At 40.2% G+C, this 12051-nt stretch overlaps 2 protein-coding genes across 2 annotated transcripts in view; both read left to right on the forward strand.

Annotated features, from left to right (window-relative positions):
- The window catches only part of LOC124386821 (nuclear factor 7, brain-like), a 56246-nt gene that overhangs the window by 39629 nt on the left and 4566 nt on the right, over nucleotides 1-12051 (forward strand).
- Nucleotides 3254-8350, forward strand: LOC124387557 (E3 ubiquitin-protein ligase TRIM39-like). The gene is made up of 7 exons (XM_046851969.1): nucleotides 3254-3269; nucleotides 4022-4557; nucleotides 6736-6831; nucleotides 6941-7174; nucleotides 7270-7417; nucleotides 7621-7647; nucleotides 7749-8350. The coding sequence occupies exons 1-7, from the start codon at nucleotides 3254-3256 to the stop codon at nucleotides 8291-8293; spliced, it is 1602 nt and encodes a 533-aa protein (XP_046707925.1). The 3' UTR covers nucleotides 8294-8350.

The following is a 12051-nucleotide window of genomic DNA, read 5'->3' on the forward strand; positions in this document are numbered from 1 at the left end:
ACCTCAGTTACAGTTTAACTAATATTCAAAGATGATGATTGTTTTAACCCTCTGGAGTCTGAGGGTGTTTTTGACCCCTTGAGAGATTTGACATGCTCTTACATTTGTTTCTTTTTAGTTGCTTTTAAAATTTATTATTGACAAAAGACTTATTACACTGTATTCAGAACAAACTGGGCTACCATAATATGTAAACAACTTATATGTGTTTGTTTGTATTTTTGACAAAATAAGGTTTATGCGTGGTTTTTGAAAAAGCAAAAAAAAAACTCACTGAAATAAGGCCACAAAACCGATAGTAAACCTGTTTCCCCAAGACTTTTTGAGAACAGAGCTTCTAATGTAGGTTTTTTATTTTTAATCATGTGAAAATCATCCTGCCTGCTCATTCACATTAAACAATACTTTGATTTAAAATTTAAAAAACACTTTCTACTTTGAAAGGCCATATGCGAAGAGGCGTCGACATGCTGTGACTGACAGCTTCAGAGACAATGGGTCGCATAATGAGCTGTCGATTACATAATGAGCTGTGGATCACTGAGCCAGGATCACAGTGAGAAGTACAGTACTACAACAAGGAATGTTTCCTTTGTGTTTATTAAAAATACACATTAGCAAGGACAGCATTAAAAAGGGAATTGTGTAACAATAAAACAATACAGTACAGTATGTATAAAAAAATAAAGAGTGCAACAAAAACTAACACAATACACTACAGTAGGGTTCTGCAAATCCCAGCCTGTAGGGCTACAATACTATGCATTAAATAATAATAGTGTATCCATTTGAGGAATCGGCAAGAACAAACAACTTGAACACCCACTTAGTCGGCTTGGCTTTTACGTACTGTGTCCTCCAAGTGTTAGCTTTGCATGCTACCATCCTCTCACCCACGGCTAAATGTCTTCTAGGATGATAAATTGCTTTGCATGTCTTACGGATTGTGTCCATAATCAGTTTCACTCTGAACAGACGGTCATGTTCAGATGTGCCACTCTTTCTGTTGTTTTCTTTGTCTGCATCTGGGTGACTCATGTGTACATTCCACGAAATGTTCCTGTATCTGTCCCTTGACATAATTGTTGCTGGAAAGGGAACTGTGAAAATACTGCTCTGTCACCAGTAGTCTATGATGGAGGGCAACTTTACCATTACCATGTAAAATAAGAGCCCAATGTAGCGATACATCTCACTCACGGTTACATCTCTCCATTTGTATTTGCGTCCTTGGCTATTGACTTGGCAGCTTGAGCATTTGGGTTGTGGCACAGAGTTGACACAACACTGTCAGGGGAAAAACATTTTAAATAGACTACATGGAGAATGAGAGTCAGAAGACCTCAGTTGAGGTTCAGGTTCACGTACAGGCAGGAATCGCAGAGTCTGTGGAACTGTGTCGTTATCTGTCTGATCCTTCCATGACATGGTGGACTGTCTGTTTGCTGCCTTTGCCCTTTTTGGAGCAGGTGCTTGATCACATCTGTTTATAAAACACACACACGAACATCACTAACTGTGTCATTGGTAAAGTTGTTTGCATATGTTCAAGTATTCTTGAACAATATATATTTGTTAGCATGCATTGTACATATAGCATTTACACCTCAGCATTTGGGAACATCTCTGCTAGCTAACACTACATAACAGCCTTTCAGGATGATCAGTGACACCAACCAAAACTGAACTGAGGCTAAAATATAACTATATAACATCAACAATATTTAGGGCATACAATCACAAACAGTTAATGTTACAAATGAGCAGATATTGGTGGATATTTGTTGTAACATTAAAAGGCATGCTGACAAAAGCTAGGCAGAGATGTCTACAAACAATATGAGTTTAAATGATCAGAATGTAAGACTAAATAACTTACTCATCATAGCAACTTGCTGGAAAGTCCTCGCTCTTCAAAATGCAAACGCTCCTCATCAGAATCGCAATCTTCTTCAGATGAAAAGGTAAATTCTCTGGCATTGTTTTATGCCACTGTCCGGGGGGCATGTGTGTGTGTGTGTGTGTGTGTGTGTGTGTGTGTGTGTGTGTGTGTGTGTGTGACTCAACGTGTGAACTGTTTTACCTGTGAATAGCGGGGGGGCGTGTCCGCTCGCAGCTCATTATCAGATAATGAGCTGCGGTGGAAAATCTGTGCCTCTACTTGGTTTTACATGATTTACATTCATTGAAAACATATGTTTTTTTTAAGCTGTCTAAAGATATATTTTTTATTTCCGTGTGTCGGCTATTGGCGAGTTTCAGCGCTTTTGATGACGTGTTTCTAAACAAAGTTTACGCAGACAAAGGCGACAGATGGCGCACCCTGACTATTTTATTCATTTAAAAAAAATACAACGTTTTGTTAATGTAGTGAGCATACACAAATGAAAGTAGACCCTTTACAGATTTAAATGATGTATTACTTTGATATTTCTGATCAAATATGACCGAGCAGTTTCAGCTCTTTTTGCTGGCATCTGAAAAAAAGCACGTTTGGGCGCCGGCGGCAATTCAGACTCCAGAGGGTCAAGGGCTTTTTTTCTGAAAGGTGTAAGAAAGGAGGCCTGGGGGCTCCAATAAAAATGTTTCTAGGTCTTCCAAATATCTAGAGCAGGCCCTGGTTCAAGTCAAGAGAAAATGTCATGCTACCACATCTAAAGACACACTTTACAATTGTGTGCCTTCAGCTTTACAATAACAGTTTGTTTATAGGAGTAGGAGATCAAATGGTTTAGGGGAAGAAAGACCAGTAGGGTGGCGACAAGTTTGACTGTATTAGGCCTTTTTATTATGTATTTTCCCTTTCACACACACCCACACCCGTCTCTCTGGGTCTCTCTCTCGAAGCCCCCTTTTCTCACTACTCGTATCCTTTTCCCCTCCTCACTGCAACAGAGAACACTGATTAGACACATCTGCAAGTGTGTAATTCTTCCTGTTTTCTCCCCTGGCCTCACCCTCCATTCACTATTTATCTGAGTTGAGAGAATCAGTTACATTGGTGTCCATATTCAAAACAAACTGGATTAGGTGGTCATTTGATAAACTGTGTAGAGGAAAGAGATGAACAAACCCTGTGGTTTACAGGGACTATTGACCTGATTACAGAGCAATATTAGGGGACATTATGGTGACAGGACAGATGTCCTCACAACTCCTGTACTCAAATAGCCTTTATTAATCACATATACATTACAGCACAGTGGAATTCTTTCTTCACATATTCCAGCTTGTTTGGAAGCTGGGGTCAGAGATGAAACGGCACCCTGGTACACCAAGTATGAGGAGCCTAGCTCAAGGTTGGTGATACCGGTGCTTGAACCCCCGACCTTTCGTGCAACAACCCAGCACCTTAACCACTGAGCTACCACTTCCCAGTTGGAGCTGAAATTCAGAATTGCTTTTGATGTCCAAAATGAATATCATCTATGCTAAAAGATTCCACACATCTGCTTAGTGCAGGCTTTCACTATGCTAAAACTGATTCTGTCAGACCATTGAATCTTTCCCATGCTTTAGCTTCTCCAACTGTTTCTTACGATGGCCAGGAGTGATTGTGGTAATTGTGATTACTTTTGGTCTTATGAAGAAGAAGGTTGTGGAATGATGGGAACTGTTGAGCTGTTGTGGGGGACTTGAAGAGCAGTGGTGATGGTGATGATGATGAGAGAGTGAGGGAGATTGTGAGGGAGGGCGATGTTCTGAACTTGTTAATGACCAAATTTAGTTCATTCACAACACTGAATTCACCCTTCTGACTGGAACTGTAGTGTCTCTGCAGAAGTTGGGAAGAAAAACTTTGGGATGGTAACAGTTACTCTGCTTTTTATCACATACACTAGTCTTGATTGTTTTCCTCTAACAGCACTACACTGAGTTTTATGAATTGCTTAAATCAGTAATAACTGATAGAGTTTGTGTCATTTTGGATTGTAATTTGTAAAGTGTTCTGCCATATAGATTCACTTTCATTGTATCTCCTTTATCAGCCATGGCTTCCTCCAGCAGTGCTCTGTGTAAGATCAGCTCCAGTGCTCCATCTGTCTGGATGTGTTTACTGATCCAGTCTCTACTCCATGTGGACACAACTTCTGTATGATTTGTCTAAAAGAGTATTGGGACAGCAGTCCACACTGCCAGTGTCCAGTGTGTAAGAATAAGGATGTGAATATGTTCATCTCTGCACTTACTTCTACATTCAAGAAGTCAGTTCAGGTGAAATCCAGCAGAGCTGCAGATCAGTTTCCACCCAAGAGTAATAGGGTTCTGTGTGACTCCTGCACCGAGGACAAGTTGGAGGCGCTAAAGTCCTGTCTTCACTGTGAAATTTCTCTCTGTAACACTCATTTGATGCCTCATAAAACTACAGCTAAACTCATAAAGCACAAACTGATTGAGCCTGTGGAGAACCTGGAGGACTACATCTGCCAGAAACATGAGAGACCCCTGGAGCTGTTCTGTAGAGACGACCAGACGTGTGTGTGTCAGTTCTGTTCTGAGACAGACCACAAAACCCACAACACTGTTCCTATAGAGGAGGAGAGTGTTGAGAAGAAGGTGAGAGACTGAACATTTATGATGGATAATGTTTGTAAAACATAAATATGACCTCTGACTTATTAGCAGTGTTGTGCTAGTTACTAAGAAATAGTAACTAGTTACAGTTACTAGTTACTTCATTCAAAACTCAATTACTTTGTTGATTACTTACACCAAACAAGTAATGCTTTACTGTTAAAAGTAACTTTTTAGTTACTTTTTAAAAGAACTTTCTTTAATGTTCCCATTAATGCCCTTTTGTGTGTTATGGTCTATACAAACACAAAACTGACTTAAACACAAAGTAATTTCTATTTTATTTCATTCAGACCAGCAGCACAAACTGAATATATCACACAGATTTCTGAAATAAATAACTACACAAGCTGAATAATATAAACGTAAACATAATGCATTTTATAATGCATAAAATTAGTGTTCATACATATAACAGAAATGTCACTGTGGCTACTAAACTAACCCTTATTTTTAACAAACAAATATTTTTAATAACAAATTTGTGCTTATTTATTTGAAACTACAAAATGTGCTTACTAGCAAGGACCTGAATTGAGTTTTACCCTTCAAACCCGTGGTTGTACCGCATGAGAAAAAGTCTCTCAAACCTTTGGTCAGACAGCTTGTTCCTTTTTGGAGACAGTACCAGACTTTCCAGGCTGAAAAGACTTTCAACAGGTGCACTGAATTTCAGAGAAATTCCCTTTATTGTGGGAAATTGTTTAAGAATCTCCGTCCCTGTTTTGGCTGTTCTCAAGTAGGTCATTGCTTCAGTTTTCACAGTGCTGAAGGTATCATCAGCTTCCTCACAACAGAAAAAATCCTGCACATTGAAGGAGCTTAAGTCTGGTGTTGTCGGAGAGAAACAGGCTTCTTGACTGCTTGCTGAACAGGGCCAGGGTGAGGGATGAGCATGTGACACTCTGCTGTGAGCATTTGCTGTGAGCAATCACATAGTGCTGTACAGCTTACAGAAGATAAAAGAAGGCCTGATTATTGCAACTGGCCTACCTAATGCCATAGTTCAGGTAAGAAAAATAAATAGCCCCTCAAATGTTGTCTTCAGCTCACTTTCCATTTGTGAATATTCTTTATCCAAGTAGATGGAAAAAGTTTTTTGTCCCATTTGCTGTTGTCAGGGATCCACCTGCCACGCCCCCTTTGGTGGCTCTCTATGCCTCCACTTTCCCTAGAGCTCCAGGTTTAATCACGCACACCTGGAGCTCATCATCACTCAGGCCTCCACTCTCTCTGGAGCTCCAGGCATAATCACGCTCACCTGGGGTTCATCATCACTCCACCCCGCTTCTATATAAGCTCCTCTTTCACTCCCTAGCCCCGTTCGTTATTGAATGTGTTGGACGCTACGTACTGTGTGTATGGGTTGTTTGTGTTCTGCTATGGTCTATGTCTTCCATTCCGTTCTGTCCGGACTCCACAATACCGTACCGGCCGCGCTTCACCTCCCCGCGCATCTCGGGTCAGCTAGCGCACCTCGGACTCTCTCAACATAAGGACTGCCGTGTGCTTGTATGTGTGTGTGCGCGTGTGCGCGTCTGTGTGTGTGTGCTCGTGTGTCTTTTTCTCCCTCACACTTGTATTAAAACTCGAGCGAGCTGTACTCCGGCTTCCGCCTTCTGTTTTCGCTTGCACCCTGACAGCTGTGTACGGCCTGAACATGTTATAATGCTAACGAGCTGCCTGAAAGCTGGTGACTCCACAGTAGAGACAGGTTGCATGTTTTCAACAACATACCGTGCAATAGCTTTGTTGACCTGTCCCTGGCTAACAGTCTGTTTAAAATCATAGTCGCTGTTGTTTGGCTGGAGGGGCTTGACTCACTTCAAGTGTTAGGTTAGGGTTAGCTTCTAGCTTCGTTGAGGCATGTAGTTTCTGGAGGTGCTTAGACAGATTGGAGTTACTGTTTATAGCAGTTAATAGGACTTTTGAATCAGAAAGACACAGCTTACATTTGACTAAAATGCTTTTTTCCCTCTGCTTAACTAAACTGAAATAATAAGCATGTTTCCATTTTGAAAAACTTATCTTGCTCTCGGTAACGGTAACAGAGTTTTTTATTTGAAAAGTAACGGGGTACAGTATTAGTTACTGTCAAAAGTAACTGCATTACTGCCCAACCCTGCTTATGAGTTAACACATGATGCATATTTTTCTCAGAATGAACTGGTGAAGACTCAAGCAAAGGTTCAGCAGAAGATCCAGGAGCGACTGAAGAAGATTGAGGAGATCAAACACTCTGTAGAAGTCAATAAAGTGAGTCTCTTACAGTAACTAACCTCCAGAAGAACTCCTTTATACAACACATTAGGAGAATCATGATACATTCATTTGAAATGATTGATCTGGATTTGTCTCCTGTTAGATAAACACAGAGAAGGAGAAAGCAGATGTTGTGAAGATGTTCAATGCTCTGATATGCTGCATTGAGAGAAGCCAGGCTGAGCTGCTTAAGGTGATGGAGGAGCAGCAGAAAGCAGCAGAGAGGCAGGCTGAAGAGATCATTAAAGATCTGGAGCAGGAACTCAGTGAGCTAAAGAGGAGAAACACTGATCTGGAGCAGGTCTTACACACTGAGGATCACCTCCACCTCCTACAGGTCAGAGTTCCTCTGTTTCTCAATAGCAATGCAGCACATGACAGGACGTTGGTCCCCATGCTGAGGTGTTTCTCCTCTCTCCTGCTGTACTGTAGATTTACCCGTCACTGTGCAGCTCTCCACACACCCAGGACTGGACTTCCATCACAATTACCTCTCATCTGAGTGTGGAGACTCTGAGGAGAGCTCTGGCTCAGCTTCAGGAGACTCTCAGTCAGGAAATGGAGAAGATTGATGAAACTGGTCAGTGTTTACTGTGGGTTTATTCTGAGAAGATTCATTCTAAGAAATATTTACATTTAGCTGAAATTTATAAAGATCCTGAGAACAGAAATGTTTTTATCCATGTTTGTGTTTTGGTTTATTGTTACAGTATTTTGATGTTATTTATAATAATGAAGTATTTAATCTCAATGTAACATTTTCCAAAACTATTTTCCAAACAGAACTGAAGAGAATTCAACAATATGCAGGTTTGTGAGCTCTTACTGATCACATGACTATATCTATATCTCTTCACTGTTACACACTGTGTGATGATAAAACTGATGTACGCTGTGTTTCTGTCTCTCAGTGGACGTGACTCTGGATCCTGATACAGCAAATCCTTATCTCATCCTGTCTGATGATGGAAAACAAGTTACATTTGGAGACAAAAGACAGAATCTCCCTGATAATCCAGAGAGGTTTGATTATTGTGTCTATGTTCTGGGAAAGGAGGGATTCTCCTCAGGGAGATTTTACTATGAGGTGCAGGTCAAAGGGAAGACTGAGTGGGATTTAGGAGTCACCAGAGAATCCATTAACAGGAAAGGGCAGATTATAGTCAGACCTAAAGATGGATACTGGTGTGTGGTTCTGAGGAATAAGACTGAATATAAGGCTTGTGATTCTCCCTCTGTCTCCCTCTCCTTGAAACAGTCTCCTCAGAAGGTTGGAGTGTTTGTGGATTATGAGGAGGGTCTGGTCTCCTTCTATGATGTTGATGCAAAGTCTCATATCTACTCTTTCACTGCTCAGACTTTCACTGAGAAACTTTATCCATTATTCAGCCCATGTTTCAATGATGGAGGTGAAAATTCAGCCCCACTGATCATCTGCCCTGTTTATCAAATCTAATGAATGTAGAAATCTAAAATGTAAAACGGCTTATCATGGTGTTACTGACCATGGTGTAATTGCATGCTAATTAAACTTGTGTCCACATGAGGAAAGATACAGAAAAAGGAGAATGTTAAACATGATATATTTATAAGGGAATAGTGTTCCCTTTCAGGAAATTGAGCTGTGTCGAAAATGCTTTGTGATCGCCTCGCATTGTTCATGCTCTGAATCACGAGTGAAATATGGCGAATAGGCACCCAAGGCCGACCAAGCAGAAGGCATGGAGATGCATGAGTCCTTCCAGCCTCCCTGCTGGGCCAAGCTCCTGTTCCCGAGGGAAATCTCCCGCTGCGGCGGGTCTTTCTTCATCCGAGGAGGGACAGTTTACGGATGCTATTTGGCCCATGGACTCCTCACAGCCTGTGCTGTTCGAGGAGCTCCTGGAGGTAGTGACACGGGCCGTCACTAAGCTTTGCCTGACGAGGAGCGGAAGCAATATATTCCCAGCAAGCTGGAGGAGCATTTTCTGCATCCCGTGGCACAGCCTCAGCCCCGGGGCCTACCGTTTTTCCCAAGGTGTCTAGGTCTTCGAGACCACATATGCACCACGTACCCTTCCCCTGCAATTGCTTTATGTAAATTTAGTAGGGATTAAGGAGTGCGGCTATGGGAAGATGCTCAGGGTTGAGTAGACGCTTGCTGGCTATCTCTCCCCAGGTGTTGCATCGCTGAAGGCCCCTAGCCTACCCAGCAGCAGGTCAGGATGCAGGCTGCGGAGCCTGGGGAAAAAGCCTGGATCAGTAGTTTGAGATTAGTTTAAGTAGAGTCATCACAAGTATGAACCGGAAGAGTTATTCAAGGTGGAACATACGATCTCAAACAGCATATATATATTCAAAGCACAAGTAGAAACAAAGGTGAAAAAATCATAAAAAATATATAAAATATAAAAATGAGAAGAGTAATAGGGTAATATGCACAAGATATTGTCAGAAAATATATAACGTAAATTGCAGGGAGTTGTATATGAAATCAAATGTCCAAAACACACAGGAAGTAAGATGTTTCAATGAGAGCATGAGCTTAAGATGCAGGCAGTATGAGAGTAAGACAGAGTAAAAGACAAAAGCTATGAAAAATAAGAATAACATTTGGAGAAAAGAGTTTTTAAACTAAAGCCCTGGATTGTAAAGCTAGAAAAATAACTAGACAAGGTGTAAACAATACAAAGATTGATTTGCAGACAGAGGAAAAAACCCAGACGAGATTTTAAGAAAAGGTTGAGTATTGCATGGGATGATCTGTTGCATTGTTATTTTCTGCAAAAGTGCTAGAAAAGGTTGCTATCAAGAGATATTTTTTGTAATTGTAGAGTGGTAGACGAGACTTCCACGAAAGAGGATGAATTTACCTGAATGTGCATAAGCAAATAGTTGGATTATACAAGTTCTTGTAAAATGATTTGTGTATGTAAATTGTTAGGGAGGAGATATTCGACACAATATGTAAATTTTACTAGGTGTGAGATATAAAAAGTAAGGAATGTTTATATTAATTTCACACTCGCATTTGAAGCTGATGGTTTTCCCCCAATAGCTCCATGGGACGGGGCTTAACTGACTGCAATAAAGCTGATTAAATAAACCTTGCTCCTTCTCATTTGTGACTGGAAGATGTCTTCATTTGTTTTGTTTATGTATTATTTAAAGTTTTAAAACTTATTGGTAATTGATTAGTGAATAACTAAAACTGATTTGAGTATTAAGCCACTTAATTAATACGTCGGGTCGGACATGAGGCCTGAGTTCCGACAGTACTCAGACTTCAGTGCTTTTCAACATAGACATATAAAATACATAGACGCCTCATTGGCTGCTGGATTGTATTTATGATCGTACTGTTGTAATAATAATAATAATAATAATAATAATAATAATAATAAAACGTTTTTCATATTATTATTATTATTATTATTATTATTAATAATATTATTATTAATAATATTATTATTATTATTATAAAGAATTGGAAAAGCTCACACTTGTCTTGTCATGTATATTTTGGGCTTTTTTATTCTTGGTTAAGAGTTGTGGACATGGCCATAATATAATATAGAATTGAATATGATGTAAAATACTGTAATAATAATAGGTGAATAATAACAAATAAAATTTGGAATATAAATAGCACAATACAGTCAATAACAACAAAATTAATTCTCTTTATTCAAATTCAAAATGTATTTGTTACACATTCATACAGAGTACGACATGTAGTGGAATGCTTTTTTACGACTGTACAATATGTAAACATTAAAAAGAGCAGTATAATGTGACAAGGTGACACTGTGCTGTGACAGTCCAGAGTTAAAGTGCAAGTCCAAAGTTAAAAGAGGTGGATTAGGTCGGGTAAGTCCCCACTGAAGGCCCAGGTACCAAATGCATGAGTACAGTGAACCTTGAGGAGCTCCAGTGCTGAGGGTGAGGGAGGATGAGGTGTGTTTGCTCACCCGTACGGCTTGTGGTCTGTCTGTCAGGAAGTTGGAGCTCCATTGACACATCAGCAGGCTAAGTTCAAGTATCTCCAATGCAGAGGTGAGCGTGAAGGAAATTATGGTCTTAAACGCTCAACTGTAGTCCACAACCAGCATTTTTACATAATTCCTTTTTCTGCAGTCCAGGCGGCTCATCGTTGTGTGGAGATGTGCGATTGCGTCATCAGTAGAGTGGTTCTGGTGGTATGCGAACTGTAGTGGATACAGTGTGTCCAGTAATATCGCAGTGATGAAGTCTGACCAGTCTTTCAAAGCACTTCATCTACGGAGGTCAGGGCTACAGGGTGTTGGTCGTTGAGGCAGGCGGGCTGGGGCTTCTTCAGGACAGGAACAATGGTGGACTGTTTAAAGCATCAGGGCACAACAGACTGTTCGAGGGAGAGGTTGAATATCTCAGTGAACACCAGTGCTAGCTGATCAGAGGAGGCTTTTAGAACCCAACCTGTGATGCCATCTGGAATGAAATAATTCTCCTTATGGAATGAAATAAAGTGTACAAACCTTAATAAATGTTACTTAGATGAAAAAAACCCAGTTTTGTGGAACCTGTTGACATAAATTAGTGATTTAAATCTATAATTTATTTGTTTACTTTGTTCAATTTGTCTCGTTACAAAAGGTTTATTGGAGTTATTTTGTGTTTTGTCCTGCATTGTCCTGTGTTGTCTTGAACTGTCCTGTATTGGTGTCTGCACTGTCTTGTGTTGTCTTTGTACTGTTTGCACCAGGTTGCACACATGCACTTTATGTGGCGAGGGCACTTACTAGTCCTTAGCCCCATGTTTTCTGTTTCTGTGATTGTTGTTTTTTTAATGTAGCACCAGGGTTCTGGAGGAACGTTGTTTCATTTCACTGTGTAATGCGTCAGCTATATATGTTTAAAATGACAATAAAAGCTTCTCGACTTGACTTTTATTGTGTCTGTGTTTTCATTGTATTATAAGTTTCATTGCACTAGAAATCATTAAAAAATATAAGTGCATTAGTTAAGCAGAGTCATAATTTGTGTTTATTTATTTGTTTCGAAATATTATAAAATAATGAATGATTCCAACATTTATTTGAATATACTACAAGTATAAAGCAAGAGTTATTTCCGGTCCACGTGCCTCGATCAGGTTGGATTTTTGGTCCTTCATGTGAAAGGCGGCCAAAATGTGTAGGAGAAAAGGGGGCGTGGCCTAATGATCTCACTCAGCAGAAACGAAAGTAATACGTG

This window comes from Silurus meridionalis, chromosome 6 (assembly GCF_014805685.1).
Source record: "Silurus meridionalis isolate SWU-2019-XX chromosome 6, ASM1480568v1, whole genome shotgun sequence".
Lineage (NCBI taxonomy): Eukaryota > Metazoa > Chordata > Actinopteri > Siluriformes > Siluridae > Silurus > Silurus meridionalis.